General features: G+C 39.7%; 1 protein-coding gene and 1 long non-coding RNA gene across 2 annotated transcripts; one reads left to right on the top strand and one right to left on the bottom strand.

Moving 5' to 3' along the window:
- Positions 1-1,022: 1,022 nt before the first annotated feature.
- On the bottom strand, positions 1,023-1,430 carry LOC148691561 (uncharacterized). Its single transcript, XR_015954704.1, has 2 exons — positions 1,310-1,430; positions 1,023-1,222 (listed from the first exon to the last, which is right to left on the bottom strand). It is a non-coding gene; the product is annotated as an uncharacterized LOC148691561 (long non-coding RNA).
- Positions 1,431-13,331: 11,901 nt separating this feature from the next.
- Positions 13,332-13,832, top strand: LOC148691560 (uncharacterized). The gene is made up of 2 exons (XM_088682876.1): positions 13,332-13,532; positions 13,593-13,832. Exons 1-2 carry the CDS (start codon positions 13,332-13,334, stop codon positions 13,830-13,832), a joined length of 441 nt encoding a protein of 146 aa, XP_088539002.1.
- The last annotated feature ends 3,494 nt before the right edge of the window (positions 13,833-17,326 follow it).

The raw sequence follows: 17,326 nt of genomic DNA, 5'->3' as shown, positions 1-17,326 counted from the left end.
AACCTTGGAGGGATCATCTAGCAATCAAACTCCTCCAAGGTCACTCATTTCTTCTTCATTATGCCTTGGTGATGAATAATTAGAGGTTCTCAATTTTGGGAACTTGGAGAAACCTTTTCATCCATCCAAATCCATGGATCTAAGATGCAAGGAATGAAGGCCCTCTCTTTGGGTGATTAGCCTTTGCTTATGCAAAGAGGAATCTACAAAGGTATTGATTTCTCAACTCACTTTGTTTTGAGTTGAGTCTTGGTTCACCTATCTACTAGGCTTTGAATTTCATGGGTAAATGTTTTGTTTTAAGTGCATACAAGCATGATTCCGCCTTTAATTGTTAATTGCATGCTATTGATGTTGCTTAAATGAACATGTTTTTCACAAATTTTCCTTTCAATCCTAGTACTTCTCCTAGAAAGGTAGCGGTACTAATCCCTTAGTAGTAGCCCATCCAAAGGTTTAGGGGATCGAAACCCAAGGCAGTCGCTATGCCCCCTTCACTTTCAAGTCATCACTTTAATTTGTAGCATAAAACAACATGCATATCATGATATAAAACAAAACCATTTTTCTTTATGGTTCTATCAGAGCAAAATATATGCTGCTTTCACAGGCATTCATATATTTACATATACGTACATTCACAAAATTCCATAACTAGGGTAAGTGAGGATTCCCCTACCTAGTCTCCAAGCCAAGCAAAACAATTACAATATGTCACTATATGTCCATATATAATGACTCAACTTTATTCCATAACAACAATTATATCCAATAGGGACCTTTACTTAACCAGAATAAAAATTATGTATTTGAACTTTTTATTATTTCAAATAGGTCCTCAAACCTTTGATAATTGCACTTTGGCCCCCTAAACTTTCTGAAAATTACACAATTACCCCAATACCAAAACTGTTTTCGCAGTTCAATCCCTGGTATGAAAACCAGCGGCTTTGAGGTCTGTTTTTCCCAGAATTTCAGCATATATCCCACGCCAAAACACAATATATCAATTGTACAACTCATTTGTTCCATACAAATGTCCTTTAAAATCTAAATTCGAAGTACTTCAAATCAAACATCATATTCCTCTATATCTCATTCAAATGAAACTTGTATAAAATCCCAGCAATCTGATTATGTGTAAATCTTTACCTTAATGTCTCAAAAATCATTCTCCAGTCATCGAATAGGTTTCAAAGCCCTCAAATCGTGCAAGAACAAGCTTAAAATCATAGATTTGAGTCTAATTAGTCACAAATCCCAATCTGAACGAATTATTCAAACTTAAGTAATAATTCTCAAAATTTACCTTCGAACGTTGGGTTAGATTCACTAAGCATGTAGGCAAAAATCATTCCTCAGTTGGATTCCCGTATTGAAAGTTATGAATTTCGAAAGATTGAAGGAAATTTTTTCCTTTTGCTGTTTTCATTTTAGCTTGCAGCACTGAACGAGGAAGAATATTTATAATCTTCCAAGCTTGCCGCCTCACGTCTTCAATTTTAGAGGTCCAATAGGTGCTTTCCATGCATCAAGCAATATGGAAATCTAATCTCTTTCACTTTTGCTTTGTTCTTATCTTTCGATTCTTATAACCATGTGTTGTCATGGTGTATTGACACCACCATCAACCCTTTCCTTGCTGGTCATTCCAACTGCTGTCCACATGGCAAGTCATCCATACCTTGGCATCCACATGGCTTTCCAACGTTCATCTGGCTTTTTAAATCTCATAAAATTTTCATTCGAGCTTCGAAAAATAATTTGAAAAATGCTACAAACTCGTGATCTCATCTACTTTCAACCTATCACCGCAAAATAACCCTTGATCTCATGTAAAATTATCACCCATTCAAAATGAATTGTAAATTGTAAAATTCGAAGACACTTCAAAATTCATAACAACACTTTCTAAGTACTTTAAAAATTTAGGGTCTCACAACCACTCTGTTGAAGAGGCTACATGGGAAATGGAGAAACGTGTGAGAGACTTGTATACGTACTTCTTCTTTGATTAAATTCTTTTGTTTTAATTTCGAGGATGAAATTTTTTTAAGGGGGTAGATTGTGAAATTTTCTTAAGGACAAAATTTATTGTATTTTATTCTTAGTAGTAGCGAAATTATCATAATGCTCCTGACATGCCATGTAGGTCTTCCACGTGGACCTCAATTTTTCTTTCCCTTCCCACTTTTACTTTTTCTAAACAATGCTCATTTTTATGAACTCACGGACACAAGCATAATTGAATTCAGAGTCTTTGTGATGTAGTTACCCTTCTTTTTGCAAGAAATACATTTGAAAGTTTATATTTTCTACCCTATAGCTATAATTAAGCGGTGGGACCCACGCTTAATTTTTAAATTGGGATTGGAAATCCCATTCCGTGACTTCCTTCTAAATGTAGCAGATCCTCTTGTTTTTAATCATCACATCCATTTCCTTGGCTTTCTTTATTATTTCTTTTTTTTCACTTCCACTCTTCCCTATGCTTCTACCTTTCTTCCCCGTGCACTCTCTCTGTCTCTCTACCCACTCACTCAACAATTAATTTCCACTGCAATACACTCAAGACTCTCCCTCACATCTCAACTCTCTCCCGCAGCTCTCCCTCTCGATGTACTTCAAAACACCACCATAACTACCTTAAAAAATTCTCAAAGCATCACCATCTCCTCCAAGCTTCATCTAAAGCCACCCAAAAACTCTCAAAGCACCAAGGAAACTCGGCCAAAATCTTGTGGCTGCGACTAATTTGGGAAAAATACAAAGTTTTCATTTCGCATCTCGACGGAGTTCGACGAACCAAACCATACCAAACCACTTTCGTCTTGGTAAGCTTCCACTTTCTTTCTCAAGACTATCCTTCAAGTTCTAGTGGATTTTCAAGCATGCATGCAAGTATTCGTGTGTAGACATTTTCTAACCTCATTGTTTTCCCACAAGTTCTAGGATTTTTCCAAGCTAAACCTAGCTAAACTTTGTTGATGTGGCCGTGTTTGAAGGTGTAGGATGATTTCCCACAACCCCTAGACCACGGATTTGAGCTTGCATGCCCGAAACCCGCTCTATTTAGAAAGTCCCGATTATGGCAGTCGCTTTTACGCCAATTTTCAATCACCTCCGGCCAAATTTTGGTCCCCAAAGAGGTATAAAAACATTATCCTCGTCCTAAGGTTCATTTTGATACCTCTTGTGTGAAAAATGGTTGAGCAATGACTATGTTGTGCTATTTTAGAAATCTTCGACGAAAATCCCACTTTTGTGCAAACTAGGGAAAATTAAGTTGTTTATATTAATTATTATTAGTTTAGTGATTAGTGTAGTAATTTTCCGTATAGGAGTAGACCACCTAGAGGACTACCGCGGGCATAATAGTTGGACGGTTATGACCTAAATGTATTTGTGAATGGGTCTTTTCGTTTTTACGTGTATATATATATATATATATTTGATTCTCCTAACAACTACTTTTATATATTATGATGTGACATGTCATGTTTAGCTTTACAAATAGACTTTTCGTACACTTAATGTTTGATATTATTTGTGAGTATAAACTTGTGGCATAACATCCTTACGTTTTATCTGCTCATTACACGGTGTCTCTTAGTTATTTGTACTGTCATGGGCCAAGGACCAGCTTCACGTGTAGTTCACATGCACCGTTTACATTCGCTTTGGATCAAGAGCTAGGTGCCAGCCTGTCCTTTTGTGTGATGTTTTGGACTTGTATGTGATGTGACTAGCGCAGCTCACGTGATGTAGTACTAGAATGTAAAACCTACACCTAGCCTATCCCATTGTTTGAATATCTTTGCAATGGACTTGAGTGCCTACATAAATTAATGAGCATTGATTTCTTGTGATAACAATTTGAGATTTAATGTTGAGATACCTTGTTGTAGTGCCCTACATCTTTTGACTCACTTGTGTTGTAGGGTACCTATTACATACTATTATTATAATATTTTTGGGAAACTATATACTTGTTTTACAGTGAGGGGTTACACATTTTCGAAAGGGTGAACAAAACTTTATTTTTCAAGCCTACTTACCCTTGTTTTTCGCCTCTTCAAGATTTTAGTGGCAGAAGATTCCTAACGACAAGGATTGCTAATAAAAGTTGTCATCTAGAAGACTTCTCCTTTCGGTATAAATGTTCGTACTCTTTTTTTACTGCAATTTACTTATCCTCTGAACATCACTTATGTGAAATGGGTCGACCCCACTCACATGCGGACTCTAGAATTAGTTACTATATGTTTTTAATTTATTCACATTTTTCACATCACTACACTTTATGGCTTCATCACCTTCTAGGTGTTGGCCATCACATCGTGATTCGAGTATTTAGGTGGACATTCTGAGTCAAGGTTTGTCATATATGATGTGAGGTACAAGCCCAAAATTGGGCTAGAGTAGGCACAGGCTGATCAGGCCCCAAAACGAATTAGGCTATAAGCCCAGTAGCAGCAAACGAGCTACAGAAACAAGCCCAAAAAATTAGAGGCCCATATGGGCTCTGATCAGTTATGCAAGGAGCAAGGTAAGGCTTTAAGCCCACGCGGAGGTATACTTTGGTGTTTTGCGGTGCGGTGCACCAATGTTCCAACGTTGGGCTGGAATCTAGTGTGACACGATCAAATGAACCCCGCGAAGATGCAATCTAGTGCGTCGCAAGACATGGGAACACCATAGCCACAGGCTGGTGTCGTGGGTTGAGTCCAACAAAGGCCCAATTGGGCTCTGAGGTGCAGGCTGAGAGAATCAAAGCCTAGGTGAGCTTAGGTCAAGTCCAAAACACCCCAGGTCTAAACTAGGTTGTGTCGCCGAGGAAGGAGATCAGTGATACGGCTTCAGGTTGCAGGATTTTAGGACATGGTTCTCGGTGTAGAGTCGTGGGTTCGATAGCGAGCCAGTTCCTAGTGATGGAGGGAGGTACCCTGAAGTCAGGGAGAACGAAAGAAAAATCCCATTAAATTCAATCTCGAATTTCATCCAAATTCGATGAAATTCTTTTGGAATTTCAATGATTTTGGTCCAAAATCACGACACTGTGTCTTGAATTGGCAGAAAAACGTATGACAAAGTCATGGTCTCACTGCAGGCAAGTTAGGGTTTCTGGGTTGGATGCCATAGGCATTGAGTTTTCCAAGTGGAGCTGATGGCTATGTGGGTTGGCTCGAGTCATGGGTTTGAAGAACCTTAGAAATTTTTTTTTAATTTTTTTCAATTTCCAGATTAATTTAATGCACATTTAAAAAATAATTTAATGTATACACATAATTCAATAATTATGGATATAATGTATACAATTTATGTAGAAACTAAAATTCAAAAAACATAAAGTTGGGTCATGCATTATGGTGAATGTTCATGCTATCAGGGTTGCAAAAATATCGAGATAAAAACCGTTGTTTTGGAACAACCTGATTGCATGATGATATTGATGAACTGGTTTTATGCAAAAAAAACTTCCACGTCAGATTCCTAAGCGCAGCAGTAGAAGCGTGCTGATAACGTATTGTGGCTTATTTTATCTAATAGGAGAGGGGGCGTATGCCAGAGAAAGTAGGGAGAGAGAGATGTGTTTGTAAGGTTGTGTAGATGATGTGTTATTCCCCCTTACATAGTGCCTTTATTTATATTAATAAGGAAGGGAATAATCCTTCTCCTCCAAGGAATACAAGTCCTAAAGGGAAGATAATATCAAATCTAATATAGGATTTACACAATCACACTTAAATACAAAGTTTATAATGAAATTGCTAATGTGATGACCTGTGACACACCCCGACCGAGATCAGGGCATGCTGGCCGTTACGTGGAAGTGATGTAGCCATGTGCACAGTACGAAAGCTAAAAATAATAATAATAAAAGTACGAATAAATAAAAAACCCAGCTATACACAAAGTAATAACATACATGTGCAAGCGTAAGTGTGAGAAACAAAGTTCTGAGCACAGAAGACCTAGTGCAGTCCGGGAGAACAACACTAAATAAACACACCCGAGGGTGGTCCTACACTGGTGATAATTTGTCAGATAAGCCGGGAAAATCCTCTGGGGAGCCACCAAAAGCGCTAGCCAAACTAGAACCTGGAGGGGCGCAAAACAGAAAGCGTGAGTGGGCAAAAACAAAGCTTTTCAAAAACCATTTCATAAACAAAGTTCTAACCCCTCGCCGTAAAACCTATATACTTCCCAAAAAAAAATAGAATATATACATATATACAAATCATGCTCGGAAATATGCCATGCCAAATGCCTCGAAATAAAATGCAAGTACTCAGGTAATGCCAAACAATGCCATGTAATCTGTCAGCCGGAGTCACTTAACGTGACTTGTACGGCTGAATCTAGAGCTCAAATCTCCAACTCACTAACTATACCTGCACACGAGTCGGAACCACCTAAAGTGGTCCGTACGACAGGACTGGGTGTATAATAAGTACACTCAAGTTCTACGATCACGTGAAGGCTGGGCGAATAATCGCGGGTCACCTACGAGTTGGAACCACCTAAAGTGGTCTGTACGACAGGACTGTGCACCTAACTTGGATCCAAGATGAGTGTGTGGTGCGGGAGGTGAACATCACGTGAAGGACTGTGCCCAACTTTGGGCGGGAGCACTAACACCGGGGGTGCAGGTTTATCTCAAATCACTACTGAACATAAACATAAACCATAACTTACCTGGCACTTACCTGTGCGTCCGCAGCACCAACACACATATAGATATGCAACTAAAAATGCATAATCAACGGCAAACATAATGCATGGCATATAAACGTATAAACATTTCATTCATTTTTTGGGAAAAACATAAGTATATAGGTATATATGGAAAACCAAAAGCTCACTCACTGGTATGTAGAAGGGTCGTAACCCCTTTGCCTCGAGTGACCGCGCTCGTCCTTGGGATAGGTCTCACCTATATACGAAACAACTATAAATATGTTAATTTTAAAGCACATAACTAACACTACGAAATAACTTCTCATACAATGCTTAAATGGGGTGTATGAATACACCAATGTGATCTACTCAACCTCATGAACATCCCCATATTTTTAAAATAATTTTTTGACGCCGCACGCGCCCCCACGCGTCGGCCAAGGCACGACCACCACGCCGCCCACGCGTAGGCATGTGCCTGGCACACTGACAGCGTCAGTTAACGCCGTCAGGAATATTTCGTTAACTCTGAAGGATTCCGTTAACGCCGTTAGGAATATTCCGTCCAAACTGATGGAATATTCCGTCGTCTTCTCTGGCTAAACTCCAGCCCCAGCGACGGCACCGGAAAACCGGGAAATTTTCAAAACTTTGTATCTTCTTCGTTTTTCAACCAAATTTCACAAAATTGGTACCAAAATGAAGCTTACAACAAGAGGAACAAATCCATACCACTTTCAAGCACTAAAACCCACGGAATCTTGCCGGTAAAACACCATCAACTCCGGCCAAACCTGCAACTCACGATCCCGACGTCCAAAACCTTCAAACGAACCACCCCGAGCCTCCTAAGGACCTCACCAAGCTTCCTACAAGCTTGAAATTCCCAAAAACACAAGAATTAACGTGTGCATGAACAGTGACCAAATCGGGGGATCCCGAGTTCGACGTGAAAACGAAGGTATCCTTACCTGAAATGGGTATGGTGGAACTCCTAAGGATCTCACGAGCACAACTATATAATTTGTTTCCACGATCCGTGAAGATCTCGAGGGTTATGGTGTTGTCCATACGAAAAGAATAGGAAAGGAAGAGAAAGAAGGGCTTGGGACAGGGATAGGGATGAGGGTGAGTGTGGGGGTGTGTGTGTGGTCCAAACTCCACCAATCAAAAAACAACCACACAACGAAAAAAAAACCATACTAGGGGCAAAACCGTCATTTCACCCTAGGTACAAAAAGTCCGGGACGAGCTGTCACCACTCATCCCTAATTTTCCATGTAGTTTCTCCCCAAGTTTATAAATTGACGTTTATGCCCTTTTGGCAAAGTGACGAGAACATCGTCATTTGACTTTAAATTATTTTCTCGTTATCGTAATTAAATAATACTCATTATTACAATTGAGTGAGCACAAATTACACCCAAATCAGAGTGGTAACGAAAAAGTTACGTTACATTAAAGTATGTAAACAGTGGGTAGATTTGTAGACATGCGTATAAATTATTTAGTGTTGGAAACACTATTTTAGATAGAAAGTTAGATTACGTTTGACTTCGAATTGTATTAATTTTATCTCTTTTTCTCTTTAAAGTGGGATCCGTGTCCCCTTTTTTCACACATTCACCAATCACAACCCCTAAAACCCTCACATTCATTTGTCTTTCCCTAAATCCCTCATCACCAATCAACCTCACCCTCACTCTCACTCAACCAATCAGAAACACTGTTTCTCACTTCTCTTCCCCAATTAGAACACACTCATTCTCTCTCTATTCTTCTTCTCATTCTCTCTCTCATCGAACCTTTTTTTTTTTTTTTTTGCAACAACAAAACTCACACCTTAAAAATCCTAGATCGGACTTGGAACTACCACCATTGCATTCCTCTTGAAACCACAAACCCAATTGTACCAACAAATCGTCAAATGGATGAGTTTGACTCTTCAACTCGGAAGCTCTGACTCGGACAAGTTTGCTTCAATGTGATCCTGGCTGAGTTACAAGTTTTTGAAGGTCATAGAAGCACCTAGTCAACTCCCTAGAGTCCCTAGACTAAGTTTGGAGTCGAATTAACATGAGAACACACGTTTTCAAGGAATCAAGTTTTAGGTCGAGACATTTTCAGGCCTCTTCCAGTCCATTTTTGGATTCCAAAAGGTACAGACTTGTTCTACTCCTCAAGGGCTTCATTTTCATATAAATTTCTTCAAAAATGGTTAAGAAATGAACAAGTTATTAGGTTTTGAAATTTTACCCAGAAATCAGCAAACCAAACGGCGGCGGATGGCAATGCCTACTGGAGAAGACGAAGAATATTCCGTCAAAGTTGACGGAATATTCTAATGGCGTCAGGTAACGCCGTTACATTCAGTTACTATTTAATGGGATATTTCGTCAACTTTGACGAAATATTCCCTAGCTTCTGCCACCTCTAACCTGCATGTGGCCATGGGCTAGGCAAGTGGTTGACACGTGCAGGTTTGTGACGTCATGTCGAGTGTTTTCGTATATTCAAACCTTCCATTTGAGCAAACTATGAGGGGTTTTCCTAGTTTTTAGTGTATGTGTTAATTAACTAATTATTATTAGTTGTTTCGCATATAGGGGAGACTTACCTTGAGAACGTACAAGGACAAGCAAGGCTAGGGGGCTTCGATCCATCGACGCATCAGTGAGTGGGCATTTGTTTTCATATGTGTGTGTGTGTAAACTTTATAGTTTCCATAAATGTTTTTGAATTGATTTATGCGTATCATGCCATGATTAAATAACGTTATAAGAAATGTTGTATTGTTGTGAAATGCTAAAATAATCCTACGAGATATGCAGGTAAGTTTATTGTCAGGTATGTTTATTATGTTGACTGGAATTATTGAATTATTATGGCATGCTTATATTCATGTAGTCTGCTCATCATTACTGCACCCTGGTGTTAGTGCTCACCCCCGACCAGGGCCAGTCTTTCACCTGTACGTTCACCTTCGCATATACAGGTTGCATTAGGCAACTCCGACTAGCAGGTGACCACAATTAGCATCGATCTTCACGTGATTGTAGCACTAGAGCGTATACTATGATTACACCCAGTCCTATCGTATAGGTCGCATTAGGCAACTCTGACTTGTTTGGTAGCATAGATTGATGCGCATTACTTCAGTAGTATAGGTCGCATTAGGCGACTCTGATTTGTGTGCAAGTATAGATTGATTGAACCCCTGATTTTACTTATATTACTGTTGAGATATTATGATGTGGCATACTTTTGGATTTACTGTTGATTGCATTTGATTTCATACCTATACGTAGTATGATTTTTTAGAAACTATATATGTTTTATAGCAAGGGGTTAGTATGTTCAGAAAATAAATGGATTTTATAAACTTTTGTTTTTGCCCACTTACCCTTTTGTTTTTCGCCCATCCAGGTCCTAGATACCTGAATTACTATGTGGCGTACGAGGATTAGCCGGCGATTCTGACATATCCTTGTTTAAATGTTGGAACTGTGTTTCGTTGTGTATTAAGTACTTAACTAGTGTCGATTGCACTATTTGTCATCTATGCTCTGAACATTTGTATTCTATAAGTTCTACCCACTACTGTGCACTCACTTTATTAGTTTAAATAAGTTCTGGTTTTGGTCTTAATTTATTCCCATTTTTACATCACTCACACTTTTGGTTATGTCACCTTTGGGAGACGGCCAGCATGCCTCGACTCCGGTCGGGGTGTGTTAGCTATTATCATACCATGCCAACCGAAAATTTTGACATACCAAGTTATGCAGCAACATAGGAACCTTCTAGAGGAGAGATGGGTCGAGATAGTGACTTGGTTCTTCCTTCTGGGAGCTGGATCATGGTGGGCTCATAAGTCATGCCTGTTGTCTGCTCAATATGCCATGAATTGGGATGTTTTTAGGCATCTGTTTGAGGCTAGATTCACACCTTCGAAGTACAAGGATCGAAAGAGAGAAGAATTCACAAAATTGAAGCAAGGAAAAATTTTAGTCACATAATACCATCGAAAGTTCACTAACTTATTCCGTTATTGTCCCGAGATCGCTGGGAATCCTAGAGAGATGCTCTGTTATTTAAAAAGAAGACTTGTAAGTGACTGTGTTCTTTGGCAACTTCTACTCCCTGCTCTACCTACCAAGAATTCTTTGATGGTTCTGCTTCATGTTGAAGGTTCCAAGAATGCTCCTAATGATGACGATGATGAAGAAGATAATAATAATAATGCTCAGAGGAATAATAACAGGGGGTAGTCATCTTTTGGCCCTCGAAAGACTCAAATTTTCAAGAGAAGTGGTAATAGTTGTCGATCGTTGAGCGGTGGTTCAAATTCCAATACGCCATGAAGTGGCAACAAGTCCACAGGTAGTTCCCGCTTTCAGAATCAGAGGAGCCCTAGCAATTATGGTGCTCCACTCTGTCGCAGATGTAATAATCGTCATTTTGGTAAGTGAAAAAAAGGAAGTAGTGGGTGCTATACTTTCGGTCAGATGAGGCATAAAGCTAATAAATGTCCGCAGAGTCAGCAAAATCAGCCTCCTACACTACCACTTGTAGTTCCTTTACTGCAGATTCAAGGACCTGGCACCTACCCACAGATAGGTTATGGTGGTGCTTACCATTACCAGGGTGACATAGCTAAGCATCCAGGAAGAGCATAACAGTACCCACCTGATCTTTATTACCAGGGCGGTTATCCACAGTACCAAGGGGCTTATACGCCATATCAGGGCGGCGAATCGCAGTAGTATGTCGGGGGACAGTCCCAGAATCTTGATGTAGCTTCTAGCAGCGATGCATCGACCAAGCAGCCTAGTCCAACAAATTAAGGTCGAGGTAATTAGGGCCGCGGCAACCAGAGAAACAGGGGTCGCGAAGGCCAACAGCAGGCACAGGGTCGTGTCAATCATATCACCTTGTAGGATGCTCAATATAACCCCAACTTGATTATAGGTATGTTGAATGTTCTTGGCTATTTTGCTAGAATATTAATTAACTCAGGTGCTACTCATTCGGTTATCTTGCATACGTTTGCTCAAAAGACTCAACCTCACCTCACTCTCCTCGGTTATGAGTTGGAGTTCTCGATGCCTAAAGGTGAAGTTTGCTATGTTAGTTGGGAGTATCGAGAATGTCCTGTTCTCATGAAGGAAGTCGTAATGCTAGCTAATCTTGTACCCTTGGACATCGTTAATTTTGATGTATGGATTGGTTAGATTATAATCGTTCCATGTTGAATTGTCACCAAAAGATGATTACTTTCCATCGACAGGGCATACCTATGGTAACTTTTGTTGGTGAACGTAAAAACATGGAGTTATCTCCACCATAAGGGCAAAGCAGATGTTGAGGAAAGGTTGTCAAGGCTACTTAGCTCATGTAGTGGTGACTGAGGAGACTCCTGCTCATAGGGAAGACGTTTGAGTAGTTAGACACTTTCCTAATGTTTTTTCCAAACGATTTACCTGGCCTACCGTCGGATCGTGAAGTGGAGTTCACCATCGACCTAATTCCAGGTACCAATCCTATTTCTCTAACTCCTTATCGTATGGCTCATGTGGAGTTAAGGAATTAAAAACCTAGTTGCAAGAACTTGTTGAAAAAGGTTTATTCAGCCGAGCACTGGGGAGCTCCCTTCTTGTTTATGAGTTGGAAAGATGGAACTTTGAGGCTTTATATCTATTACAGACAGCTGAATCGGGTGACGATTAAATACCATTATTCGTTGCCTCATATCGATGATTTTTTCGATCAACTTCGTGGTGCTTGTGTTTTCTTGAAAATCGACCTACGGTCTGGCTATTATCAGTTGAAGATCAGAAGCGATGATCTTCCGAAAATAGCCTTCTAAACTCTATATGGTCATTATGAGTTTCTTGTGATGCCATTCAGGTTAACTAATGCTTCAGCAGCTTTTATGGACCTGATGAATTGGGTATTTCGTCCGTACCTTAACAAGTTCGTAATTATTTTCATCGATGACATTCTGGTGTATTCTAGGAGTGAAGAAGCTAAAGGAGAATCAATTGTACGCTAATTTCAATAAGTGCCAGTTCTAGCTGGATCAGGTGTCATTCTTAGGACACGTGATATCAGCCCAGGGAGTTCTCATGGATCCTCAGAAAGTAGCAGCAGTGGAAAATTGGGAGCAATCTCAGACTGTCACTGAAGTACGAAGTTTTCTTGGTCTCACTGGCTACTATCGACGCTTTGTGAAAGATTTCTCAACCATAGCCCTACCTTTGACAAGTTTGCCTAGGAAATGAGTTAATTTTGAATGGAGTGATGATTGTGAACGGAGTTTTGAACAGTTGAAGTACTGTCTCACTCATGCACTTGTTTTGGCAATTCCTGATGATAGTGGGAATTTCGAGATCTATAGTGACATTTCTTTGAATGGTCTGGGTTGTGTGTTGATGCAACATGGAAAGGTGATTGCATATGCTTCACGACAATTCAAGCCTTATAAGATGAATTATCCTACTCATGATCTTGAATTGGCAGCTATCATTTTCACTTTGAAAATCTAGAGGCACTATCTTTATGGAGAAACGTGTCGAATCTTCACCGATCACAAAAGCCTCAAGTATATCTTTACTAAAAAAAAACTTAATCTCTGGCAGCGTAGGTGCATGGAGTTGATTAGTGATTATAACTGGACTATTGAGTATCACCATAGTCGTGTGAATATTGTAGCAGATGCTCTTAGTAGGAAATCTCACAGCCAACTTTATACTCTTTATGCATGTCGTGTTCCTCTTCTCACTGACCTAAGATCTACTGGAGTGGCTTTAGAAGTGGATCACCATAGAGCTCTACTTGCCAATTTTCAAGTCAGGCCAGTTTTGTTTGATCATGTTCTTGAGGCTCAGATGAATAATTCATAATCCCAGGAGTTAAAGCAAGCAGTGTTGAACGGCAATAGGGGAGATATCAGGATTCGAAGGCCTGATGGTATGCTTATGCAAGGCGATCAGATGTATGTACCGAATATGGAAGAACTGAAGAAAGAAATACTCGATGAGGCGCATATCTCAGCTTATGCGATGCATCTTGGGAGTAGTAAAATGTATCATACCATCCGACCTTTCTACTACTGGCCTGGAATGAAAAGAGAATTGAGAAGTACGTGAGTCATTGTTCGATCTGTTAGCATGTCAAAGCAGAAAGAAAGAAACCATTCAAGTTGCTACAGCCACTTCCCATACCCTAGTGGAAATAGGAAGATATCACAATGGATTTCATGTACAAGCTGCCTAGTACACATAATGGCTATGATGGTATCTGGATGATAGTAGATCGACTTACCAAGTTAGCGCACTTCCTACATGTTCGTGAGAATTACTCGCTAAGCTCGTTGGCCAAACCTTTCGTCTCTGAAATCTTCAAGTATCATGGTGTTCCAGTTAGTATCATTTCTGATCGGAACCCCAGATTTACTTCAAAATTCTGGGTAGCTTTTCAAGAAGCTTTAGGTTTGAAACTACTTTACAGCACTGCCTATCATCCTTAAACCGATGGGCAATCAGAGAGAACTATTCAGACATTGGAAGACATGTTGAGATCTTCAGTCCTGCAGTTTGGAGACACATGGCACAAGCGCTTACCTTTGATAGAATTCCCCTACAACAACAGCTTTCACTCCAGCATTGGTATGTCACCATTTGAAGCATTGTATGGGAAACCATATCGTACCCTATTGTGTTGGTCTGAAGTCGGTGAAAGAGTTTTAGTTTTTCCTGAAATTGTGGATGAGATGACACATAGCATTCAAGTGATAAAGGCTAACCTGAAAGCAGCCTAGGATCGACAAAAGAGTATAGCAGACAGACATTCGACCGACAAAGTAGATAAGGTTGGAGATTGGGTATTCTTAAAGCTGTCACCGTGGAAAGGCGTTGTATGATTTGGGAAGAAAGGAAAGCTAAGTCCTCGTTACATCAGGCCATACCAGATCATTGAGCAAGTTGGTGAAGTTGCTTACCGACTTGATCTACCTCCAGAGTTGTCGAGGGTGCATAATGTGTTCCGTGTGTCCATGCTATAGAGATACGTCTTTGATCCATCACATGTGATTCCTCTTCAGCCGTTAGAGATTAACCCGAATTTGACGTATGATGAGGTACCAATGAAGATTCTTGACTGGAAAGACGAAGTCCTCAAGAACAAGACCGTTCGTATGGTGAAAGTCTTATGGAGAAACCACTCTGTTGAGGAAGCTACTTGGGAGATAGAAGAGCATATGTGAGATCTTTATCCATGTTTGTTCTTTGAGTATGATCTTTAGTAGTGTTGAAATTTCGGGAACGAATTTTTCTTAAGGGGGGTAGGTTGTAGCGACCCGTCCTTAATTTTTCATGTAATTTCTCCCCGAGTATGTAAATTGATGTTTATGCCCTTGTTGGCAAAGTGACGTGGACATAGTTATTCGAATTTAAATTATTTTCTTGTTATCGTAATTAAATAGTACTTGTTGTTACAATCGCATGAGCACGAACTAGACCCGAAACGAAGTGGTAACGAAAAAGTTATGTTACATTAAAGTACGTAAACAACAAGTAGATTTGTACACATGCATATTAATTATTCAGTGTTGGAAACACTATTTTAGATAGAAAGTTAGATTACGTTTGATTTCAAATTGTACGAATTTTATCTCTTTTTCTTTTTAAAGTGGGATTCGTGTCCCCTTTCTTCACACATTCACCAATCACAACCCCTAAAACCCTCACATTCACTTGTTTTTCCCTAAATCCCTCCTCACCAATCAAATTCACCCTCACTCTCACTCAACCAATCAGACTATCTCTCACTTCTCTCCCCCAATCAAAACACACTCATTCTCTCTCTCACCGAACCTTTATTTCCTGTGCAACAATAAAAATCACACCTTAAAAATCCTAGATCGGACTTGAAACTACCACCATTGCATTCCTTTCGAAACCATGAACCCAGCCGTACCAACAAATCGTCGAATGGACAAGTTTTGACTCGTCAACTCGGAAGCTCCGACTCGGACGAGTCTGCTCCTACGTGATCCCGGCCAAGTTACAATTTTTTGAAGGTCGTGGAAGCATCTAGTCAACTCCCTAGAGTCCCTAGACTAAGTTTGGAGTGGAGTTGTCGCGAGAACACATGTTTTCAAGGAGTCGAGTTTTAGGCAGAGATTTTCGAGACATTTTCAAGCTTCTTCCCATCCATTTTTGGACTTCCAAAAGGTATAAACTTGTTCTACTCCTCAAGAGCTTCATTTCAATATAAATTTCTTCAAAAATGGTTAAGAAATGAACAAGTTATGAGGTTTTGAAATTTTATCCAGAAACCAGCAAAAATTTCCAAAAACCTGCGAATCAGACGGTAACCCCAACGGCGAATGGCAAGGCCTACCGGAATATTCTAATGGCGTCAAGTAACGTCGTTAAGTTTCGTTACCATTTAACAGGATATTTCGTCAACTCTGACGGAATATTCCTTGGCTTCTATCACCTCTAACCTGCGCCTATAGCCGTGGGTTAGGCGGCACGTGAGGGGTTTTTCCTAGCTTTAGTTGTATGTGTTAATTAACTAATTATTATTAGTTGTTTCGCATATAAGGGAGACTTACCCTTAGAACGTACGAGGACAAGTAAGGCTAAGGAGCTACGATCCATCGACCTATCAATGAGTGGGCATTTGTTTCTGTGTGTGTGTGTGTGTATAAACTTTATAGTTTTCATAAATGTTTTTGAATTGATTTATGCATATCATGCCATGATTAAATAATGTTATAAGAAATGTTGTACTGTTGTGAAATGCTAAAATAATCCTACGGGATGTGCAGACAAGTTTATTGTCACGTATGTTTATTATGTTGATTGGAATTATTGAATTGTTATGCATGCTTATATTCATATAGTTTGCTCATCATTGTTGCACCCCAGGTCAGGGCCAGTCTTTAATGTGTATGTTCACCTCCGCACCACATGCTCACCTTGGATCCAAGTAGGTGCCAGTCCTGTTGTACAGGTTGCATTAGGCAACTTTGACTCATAGGTAACCACAATTAGCGCCAGTCTTCACGTGATTGTAGCACTAGAGCGTATGTTATGATTACACCCAATCCTGTCGTACAGGTCACATTAGGCGACTTCGACTTGTGTGCTAGCATAACTTGATGAGGTCGCATTAGGTGACTCCAACTTATGTGCTAGTATAGATTGATTGAACCCCTAATTTTACTTATATTACTATTGAGATATTGTGATGTGACATACTTCTGGATTTACTGTTGATTGCATTTGATTTCATGCCTATACGTAATATGATTTTTTTGGAAACTATACATGTTTTGCAGCAATGAGTTAGCATGTTCAGAAAATAAATGGATTTTATCAACTTTTGTTTTTGCCCACTCACCCTTATGTTTTTCGCCCCTTCAGGTCCTAAATAGCTGAATTACTCTGTGGCGTACAAGGATTAGTCGGCAATTCTGACATATCCCTGTTTAAATTTAGGAACTGTTCCCGTTATGTATTAAGTACTTAACTAGTTTCGACTGCACTATTTGTCATTCATGCTCTGAACGTTTGTATTCTATGGGTTCTACCCACTACTACGCACTCACTTTATTAGTTTAAATAAGTTCTAG

Source organism: Pyrus communis, chromosome 13, assembly GCF_041283825.1.
Source record: "Pyrus communis isolate YQ-2024b chromosome 13, ASM4128382v1, whole genome shotgun sequence".
NCBI lineage: Eukaryota > Viridiplantae > Streptophyta > Magnoliopsida > Rosales > Rosaceae > Pyrus > Pyrus communis.
The sequence above is the reverse complement of the archived record's forward strand: the minus strand, read 5'-3'. Positions and strand labels throughout refer to the sequence as shown.